Below are 8873 nucleotides of genomic sequence, written 5' to 3'. Positions count from 1 at the left end.
CCCTGCCCCGACTCCTGCTGCGCGAGCGGTGAGATCGCCCGTTCTGCCTGCCCCTCTCGTTCCTATCATCCTCCCTATGACCATTATATTTTCCTTTAGGTGACAAAGATCTTCTCCGAGGCGACCTCGAACGCGAACGGGACGCCATGGGTGCCCCCCGCTGCCGGACGCGTCCTGGCTGCGATCTCCGCTGCAAATCGCGGGTACCGTATCTGTATGTGATCGATACCAGTTACTGGAGGCAAGCTTGATGCAAGAGTCAACGTCGGAGCAGACCGGAGTACGGTAGAAGCCAAGATGAAGCCACCGATCGAGCAGCTTTTGCCCGCAGCAACAAACATCGATCCGTAGTACTGATCAGCTTCATCTCTTTCAGCACTGTCGCGGTGTTTTGCACCTCTTGCGCTCCCTGCCGTGTTCGAGTACGAGACAGGTGCCTCGAACAGACGTGCAGCTACGCTCATTGGCGCTTCGTGGCATCACACCGGCGTGATTTCTCCATCTGAGCTGCGGCGCCGGCGAAGCGCGATTGCAAGGGCAGCAAGAGCAGGCGGTTGCTGCGCCGACGCAGCGACGCGCTCCGCACATTGCGTTGTGCCCTTTGGACCCTTGGAATCTGCAGCTCCCTTCTTCACAGACCTAAAAGCACTGGTCCCGCGCCATGGCGACGCCGCTGCTGCTGCCGCTCTGGCTGCTCGCCGCGGCCGGCGCCGCCGCGTCGGCGCCCGACGCGGCGGCGCTCCTGCGCGAGGGCGACGCCTCGTTCGGCCGCGGCGAGTTCAGCAGCTCCATCCGGCACTACACCGACGCGATAGACGCGGACCCGGCGCAGGCGCTGTTCTACACGAAGCGCGCGGCCGCCTACATGTCGCTGCGGCAGCACTCTGCAGCGCTGCGTGACCTCGATGCAGCGATCGAGAAGGATGGCGCATTCACGGCGGGCTACCTGCACAGGGGGAAGCTGCAGAGGTGCGCGCCTCCCCTAACTGTGTGTGTGTGTGTGTGTGTGTGTGAGAGAGAGAGAGAGAGAGAGAGAGAGACAGAGAGAGAGAGGGAGATTGCACGAGGGAGGTAGATTTTCTGAAACAGAAGTTTGATGTCGGACCGCCGTTGCCCTTGCCGGTCTGGTCTGTCGGCCAGCGCACGCGGCGCGGCCAAGCAACGCCTCGGCTGTTGGGGCCAGGCGTGCCGCAAGGCCTGGCCCGACCAGAAGCGCTGGGGTATGTAATCAGGCAGCCCCCGGTGTGCAGCCCTGCGCGCCTGCCTGCATGGGAAAACAGCACCACGACGCGCCCCCGTGGCCGCAGGCAGCTGTGCAACATCGCCGCGGCGCGGTCAGACCTGGAGCAGGTGATACGTATCAAGGCGGGCCACAAGGCGGCCGTGAAGGAGCTGGAGGCGGTCGCGGCGCTGGAGGCGGCCATGGGCATGCTGGAGCGGCTGGACAGCCAGGGGCCGGAGGCGGCGCGGCGGGCGATCGCGATGGTGCTGGAGGCGGCGCCAGACTGCACCCGGGCGCAGGTGGCGGAGGCGCAGCTCGAGTTTGCCGCGAAAAACTACGAGCAGGTGCGCACGGCCGGTTGCCTTTTGTGTTGAGAGAGGCCTTGCGCGGCGCGATCGGTTCGGCGGCGATGGGTGGCATCACGGTCACCTGGCACAGAGTCACTTGTGAAATCGCCCTCTTCTGTCGTGCTTTTCTGAGCAGGTTTGGTGGCTAACAGCGGTGGTGTGAAAGGTTGTTTCATTGTATGCACCACACTGGCCCCCTCCAGGCAGGAGTCCGACGCAGCCGCCCGCCCCACGAACTTCCGGCCCCCCTGGGACACTCCCCCCCTGCCCCCCTGACAGGTGATCGCCTCCACGGGCCGCCTGCTCAAGGCCAGCCCGGGCCACCTAGAGGCCCTGGTGCTGCGGGGGCGGTCCTACCTGTACCTCAACGACCACGACCTGGCCAAGAGGCACTTTGGGGAGGCCCTCAAATATGACCCAGACCACACGCCGGCACGCAAGGCACGCGGGGCGGGGCGCCGGGGCGTGGGCCGGGCGTCCCTGTAAGGCGGGCAGGGTGCTGCTGGGAGGGTGGGGAGGGTTGCTTGGCGCACGTGAGCTATGGGTGCGTGTGTTGTGAAAAGCATTTGCATGTGCAGGCGCATGCGCAGCAGCGTGCGGCAGAAATGGGCCTGGGCCAGGGGGAACCCACGCGTGCGGGCGGACGGCTGTAGGTCGCTGCCAATGCGGGGTTCCCCTCCGCCCCGCAGCCAATGTACCCCCTTGAAGCCGCCCCTGCCCTCGCGGAACCCCCCGCCCTCCCTCCAGGAGTTCAACAAGGTGAAGGACCTGGACCGGCGGCGGCAGCGCGCAGCCAGGTGCGCGGCGCGCGCGCGTGCCTCTAGGTTGTGCTTTGAGGGGAGGGGCCGCCGTGGCTGGCTGGCAAGAGCAGGGCGTGCATTCATGGCATGCACCACGACATACATGCGTGCACATGCCCACCCACCCACCCGCACACACTCCTGTGTATGCTCACACACACACATATACTCACACGCACACACACCACATGCACGTAACCCAACATCATCCCACCCAGGGCCGAGGAGGAGAGCAATTGGTCCGAGGCGGAGGCCCAGCTGCAGGGGGCGCTGGCGGTGGACCCCGCGCACACCAAGGCGGCGACAGAGCTGCACTACTCGCTGTGCCGCGTGCGGCGAAACATGCGCCAGTACAAGGAGGCGCGGGAGGTGCGGCCCCTGGCACGCATCGAGCGAGGGGCAGGCAGCCTACTGGGCGGCGGGTGTCGCTGCCACACAAAGAGCCGACAGGGCACTTTGGCGCGTTCGGGACAATATTCTAAGCCAGGGCAGTCGCGCAGATGCTTTCCGCTTGCTATCCTAGCGTAGAGCCCTCAGCCGCTGCCTGGCCCCTGCCCAATACCCTTGCCCCCACCAATCCCCCTAAACCAACAGTCCTGCGAGACGGTCCTGGCCCTGGAGGCCGGCCACCGTGGCGCCACCACTGACATCGTGCACATCCTGTTTGACCTGGAGGAGTTCCAGGAGGCCTCAAACAGGGCCAAGGCAGCTGCGACGGCGCACCAGGGGGACGGGGAGTACGCACAGGTGCGCGGGGCGGGGGCGCTGGCAACCCCGAGCTCGGCAGCGTTGAGCTGATCGCTTGCGGGACTCGGGAACTGCCTGGTGCCGCTCCAAGCGGCGCGCCTGGGGACTGACACGGTCAGGATCACGAGCAGTGCACATCTGCCACAATTCTGTGGGGCCTGTCTGCTGGCGCTCTCCGCTTGGGCAGAGTCCTTACTTTGCATACCTCTCCCTTCTCATGCCACCCCGCCCAGCTGTACCGTGAGGCTGAAAAGCGCCTCAAAATGAGTCAACGCAAGGACTATTACAAAATTCTGGGTGTGGACAAGTAAGTGGGCACGAGCCGATGCGACAACAGGGATGCCAACGTAATTGAGGAGGAAGATTGTCTGTGTATGTGTGGTGGTGGTCTCCTCAGCTTTCTTGATGTTTTGCCACAATGCCCTGTTCCACGGTGCCTCTGATATTGTGCTCCACGTGCTCCATCCGCTCAAACAAACACACACACACACACACACACACACACACACACACACACACACACACACAATATATTCCACTAATGGGCGTGCAGTACACACGCTCACACGCGCTGACACGAATGCATGCACTCACTCGCACCGTGCCCTTGTGCCCGCTCAACCACGCCACCCCAGGCAAGCTGACATCCGTGACATCAAGAAGGCCTACAAGAAGATGGCCATCACCTACCACCCAGACAAGGCGCCGCTCGCGGAGAAGGCCGCGTACGAGGACAAGTTCAAGGAGGTGGGCCCCGTGGTGCTGGGAGGAGTGGTTTAGAGGCGTAATTGTGACCTGTGCGCTCGACCCTGGGCTCTCAGCTGTTCATGTCGAAAGTGTCGTTCGTCGCACGCGTCGCAAACGCCCAAAATCAATTATCAAAGCCCCCTCGTTGTCCTCCCTTAAAATAAAAGCGCCACCTGCTTACTCAATTCCTTGTCCCCCTCCTCCCCCCCCCCCTCGCCCCAAAAATATCTGCAGGTGGCGGAGGCCTATGAGGTGCTCAAGGATGACGACAAGCGGGGCGCCTATGACAGGGGGGAGGACCTGGAGCAGGCCGGCTTTGGGCCAGGCGGCCCCGGGGGCTTCCACAATTTCCAGCATGCAGGCGGTGGCTTCACCTTCACGTTCCAAATGTAACCGACGGCTCCTTTGAATGGGGGACTTGCCCTGGGCGGCAGGCTGAAGGTTGTGTGCAGTACAGCTGGCTTGTGATTGATGACAACAAGAAGACTGGCTGCGGGACACAATACACCTTGCCACGGGCAAAATGATCGGCAGGTTGCTGGCGGCAGATATGCGCCGAGCCGGAGAGGCTCGTCGAGCATGCCGCTGAGTGTGACATCAGTGACCCCCGGCCGTCGTTGGCGGTCCGGCGCCTGGTCATGGGGACAGGATCTGCCTGGACAGCAGCAGTAGCAGTGTCAGGAGCATTGACGGCAGCAATCCCCATCATGGAATACCATTTAGGCCGTGGGTGCTCAGGCTGCGTGTGCCCTGAATGTCAATGCGCCTGTGAGCCTGGTGTCTCGTATTCGCCCCGCATGACTTCTTCAGTACGCATAATCCTCGAGTACAACTTTAAACATCTTGTTTTTTCACCCGTGCCATCACACTAGACTACGATACCTTATCGTAAACTCGAACGCAGATCTCTTGCTCGGGTGACACGCACATAATCGCGGTCTGTCAGTCGGATCTGTTGACAGCCTCATTCCGCCACCTTTTCAGCCTGGTGTCACCCGCAAGTGCACCGGCGTGGAGCGAGCAGCAGCAGTGGCGCATTGATTGTGCTGCGCTGCAGCAGTTGCGGCCCTACCAAACAGTAACTTCGAGAGAATGGCTCAGTAAACCAAATGCACGAGCGCAGCTTGCATGAATCACTTAGTGAAGCGTGTCTGTTCAGCCCGTCCACACTCGCCATGGAGTGATATTTGCCCCATGAATGCGGATCTTCACTGCTCGGACTGCAATGCCGCACGCTCTCATCAAGATAACCGCTCTACACAAGTGCGCGTTTGGGGCTTGACTGTGCAACCAATGTACCCTCTGCGAGCACTCACCCACAGGCAGACCCCGAGCCAGCCGACCCTTGACAACCGCCGCCAGATCAGAACGAAGGGCCAACCTGCACTTAGCAACGTGCAGTTGCTGACGGCTATACAACGCCACGAGCTGCAGGAACACAGGACCCGACCATGCATATGTGCGAAGACGTGACATCATCAATGAGTGAGTGGGGCGCACTCATGGAGTCACCTGTCACAAGATTTCTAGACATGCCGCAGGGCTGGTCAAGCGGATAACTTGCACAAGCAGTGGCCAAGTGCTGCCAACAACAACTCCCCTGATGCCCTCAACCTCTGGATCCGTTTGAAACACGGACCCAAACAACTGATTCCGAGAGGCTCACGGCCATGCCCATCCGCCCACGTCGGGCGTTTCGAAGCTTACAACCGCCATGTACGCCCACACACAGAACGGATCGTCGCGTTCTGCAGCTGGTAGAACGTTCGCAAGGCCCCCTGGTTGCCTGCGAGCAAGAGCAATCGCGTTCTGTTCTCCAGGACGGACCCTTCCTGTCCTCGCCTTGAGGCAGCTCTCCGGCAGGGTTTACTGCCATTTTATCCCTCGTGAGCGTCCCTGATGTCAGGCCGCAGTGGAACAGGTGTCATGCGCCCGGCTTGCAAGCGACGAGGGTGCCGCTTCCTCGGACTGCGGCGACCCTGTCTTGACTCTTGGTGATCATGCCCTGTCCCTCCGCGGCGCCCCAACCGTCCAGGCGCCGCCTCATCGAGCATGTCCGCGGCGGGCGCCGCGGCAATGGACCTGCTGCGTCGGCCCCTAGCACCCCCCTTGGCACGCCCCCTGGTGGAGCTGCACAGCTCCCTGCAGGTGAGGTCGGCGGTGCAACGCACGGCACCACGCCCACACATGCGTCGCTCAGGCAGGCCGCCACGCTCCACATTATGCAGTCATCCACGGAAGGCACCACGGCAGCTTGAACACCGTTGCCCGCTGCCGCGAAGGCCTCCGCATGGGTCCGATGCCAGCACCAACCGCTTGGTGACCTGCGTGTGGTTCTACACGCCTTGGAAGCAGCTTCTGGACGAAAATCCCACCGCCCTCCATCCCACATCAAACCCAGGCCTTGTTCCAGCTGGTAGAAATCCAAGGCGCCCCGGCCGCGGAGCGTGCCCTGCTGGCCGCGGCCCGCAACGCGCTGCGCTCCACCCTCGCCGCCCTCGACGCGCTCGGCCGCCGCCGGCTGTCCAGCCAGGACTTCGCCTGCCTCCAGCTGCTGGTCTTCGCGCCGTTCTTGGGCCGCCTGATGGCGTACGAGGCGCCGGACGCGCTGCGCCAGCAGTTTACGGGGCTGCAGCTGGCGGCGCTCGCGCTGCTGGAGGCGGCCTTAGACCTGCACGCCCTCAGCCGTGGCAGCGGCGCCGGTGGCGGCGGCGCAGCTGGGGGCAGCGGCGCGAACAGCCGCAGCAGCCCTGAGGCGGCGGCTCACCACCAGGACGAGGACGACAAGCACGAGCTCCTGCGGCGCGGCGCGATGGACGTGGTGCTGCGGCTGCAGCGCTACAGCCTGCCTGACGACGCCGCCTGGGCCTCCTGGCTGCAGGCGCGCGCCGCCGGCGCCGTCGGAGGCGCGCCGGCGGCCCCACTGCCGCAGCCGCCGCGCCTCCTCAGCCAAGCTGAGTCGCCCGCCGACGGCGTAGCGCGGCTGGCGGAGGTCGCGGCCGGGCGCGTGGCGCGGCAGCCTGCGGTGCATGTGGACGCGGCACTGCGCCTCCTAGGCACCCTTCAGGCCGTGGCGCCGGACGCGTTTGCAATCGCGCGCCTCTCGCCGCTGTGGGCCGCCCTGGCCACGGGGCCGCCGGCCGCGCTGCGCACAGTCAGCCACAAGGGCAAGGCGCAGTGGGTGGTGGAGTGGTCAGACCTTGCGCGCAGCATAGCGCCCAGCGAGGCCGCTGCGTCTGCTGCTGCACGGGACTGGCTCGTCGGCCGAATCCTTGAGCGCGTGCTGCTGGAGTCTGACGCAGGCCAGCGGCGCCTGCAGGTTGATCATCTTATGGAAACGCTGGGCGTAACTCTCAGCCCTGGCGCAAGCAGCGGCGCCAACGTCGCGGCGGCCGCGGGGCTGCAGGCTGCTGCATGCGTGCACCAGCTCCTGTCGCTCGCAGTGCGCCAGGAGCACGAGGGGCTTGCCAGCTGCCTGTTGGCCTGTGTCGTTGAGTTGGCTCAGGGCGACGGCCGCGGCGCCGCGCCGCAGCTACTCTGCGCAGCAAGCGCGCCGCTACTGGCGCCGCTGCCGGAGCAGCTGCTCGTGGCGTGGCGCCAGCAGCTGCCTGCCGCGTGGGCAAAGATGGATGCGGCGGCAGCTGGAGCCTGGATTGACAGCCTTGCCGGGGCGCTCGACGTCGGCAACGGCGGCGGCCTGCAGCGGCTGCCTCCTGCGCAGGCTGCCTTGGTGCTGCGGCTCTCGACAGTCTGCCTTGAGCGCCACCCACATCTGCTGCCGCGGCTGGGGCATGCGCGCAGCGTCATGGGGTGGCTAGTCGGCGTCAGGCTCGCAGCGGCGGGCGCGGAGGCAGGAGGGCCGGATGGTGGCAGCTGCACCAGCGAGGTTCATGCCGCCAGCTGCCAGCTCGCAGCGCTGTTCGCAGCGAATGCCAGCTCAGGCGCGGCGGCTCTTAGCGCCCTGCTGTCCATCGCCGGCGCCGGCATCACCAACCCTGGCGTCAGCGGCGGCGACGACGCTGCCGCCAGTCAGGTTCAGGTGCAAGCCGAGGCGCTCGCGCTGCTGCGCGCGGCATATGCAGCCGCGCCCGCGGCGCGCGGCGCGTGGCTGGATGCTGTCCAGCAGGAGGGCTCTGACGCGGTGCACGCATCAGCCTGTGACGCCCTGGGCGCCCTGGCAGCCGCGCTCTCACTGGCGCCTGGCGAAGCCGCTTGCAAGGACTCCGCCGCGGCGCCGCTCGACCTGCTGGCGCTGCTGGCGCTGCGCACTGACGCGCCCTCGCGCAGGGCGGTCGCCCTCGCCGCAACGCCCGGCGTCGGCGCGCGCCTGCCTGAGGTGCTCCTGGCGGCTGCCACTGCAGACGCGTCGCTTGCAGTGCCTGCAGTGCATCTGCTGATCCATTTGCTGCCCTTGCCCGGCGTCGCAGCTGCGGCGCCCGACGCCGCAGCGGCCGCCCGCAGCCTCGTCCAAGAGCATGCGTCGGTGTTGCTGCAGGTGCCGGTTGCCCCCAGCGGTGCGGCGCCGGACCTTTCGGGCCTGACGGCCGGAAGCTTCCACGCGTGGCTCGCCTTCCTGGCGGAAGTCCCAGAGGCGGCTGCCAAGCCGGAAGGCGGGGAGGCAGGCAGCCGCGCGCCCAGCCTGCTGCATGAGTACCTTGGCTGCTTGCTGGCTGGCGCGGGCACGCCGGGCGTCGCCGACGCGGCGCCGCTCGGGCAGCAGCTGAGCGCGGTTGCTTCGCTGCTTCCAGGTTCTGTTTCCGCCGCCAGCGGGGGCGACGGGGCGCTTCCAGTTTCGGGGGCGCAACAGCGGGTGTGCAGCCGGCAGCTGTCAGAGCAGCTCGAGGCCGGCCTGTTGGGCCGCCTGGAGGAGCTGACCGCCCTCATGGCCTGCGGCACCCAGCCACTCGTCTCCGCCGCGGCGTCCGCGTGCGCGGCGCTGCTTGGCGCGGCCGACAACGGCGCGGCGCTGTCCGCGGCCGCGGGCGAGGCGGCGAGCGAGGCGACCGCGGG

At 65.8% G+C, this 8873-nt stretch overlaps 2 protein-coding genes across 2 annotated transcripts; both read left to right on the top strand.

The window, feature by feature from the left end:
• Positions 1-661: 661 nt before the first annotated feature.
• MNEG_10130 (putative DnaJ subfamily C member 3 like protein Flags: Precursor) lies at positions 662-4256 on the top strand (the record flags this gene model as incomplete). The annotated part of the gene is made up of 9 exons (XM_014041399.1): positions 662-969; positions 1308-1566; positions 1849-2051; positions 2259-2366; positions 2588-2738; positions 2964-3116; positions 3350-3423; positions 3752-3863; positions 4098-4256. The coding sequence occupies 9 exons, from the start codon at positions 662-664 to the stop codon at positions 4254-4256; spliced, it is 1527 nt and encodes a 508-aa protein (XP_013896853.1).
• Positions 4257-5915: 1659 nt separating this feature from the next.
• On the top strand, positions 5916-8831 carry MNEG_10129 (hypothetical protein; the record flags this gene model as incomplete). The annotated part of the gene is made up of 2 exons (XM_014041398.1): positions 5916-6011; positions 6265-8831. Coding segments are annotated over 2 exons (2663 nt in total), but the record flags the coding sequence as incomplete, so codon positions are not given.
• Positions 8832-8873: the final 42 nt, after the last annotated feature.

This window comes from Monoraphidium neglectum (genome assembly GCF_000611645.1).
Source record: "Monoraphidium neglectum strain SAG 48.87 unplaced genomic scaffold scaffold02191, whole genome shotgun sequence".
Classification (NCBI taxonomy): Eukaryota; Viridiplantae; Chlorophyta; class Chlorophyceae; order Sphaeropleales; family Selenastraceae; genus Monoraphidium; species Monoraphidium neglectum.
Note: the sequence above shows the minus strand (reverse complement) of the source record. Positions and strands in the feature narration are given on the sequence as shown.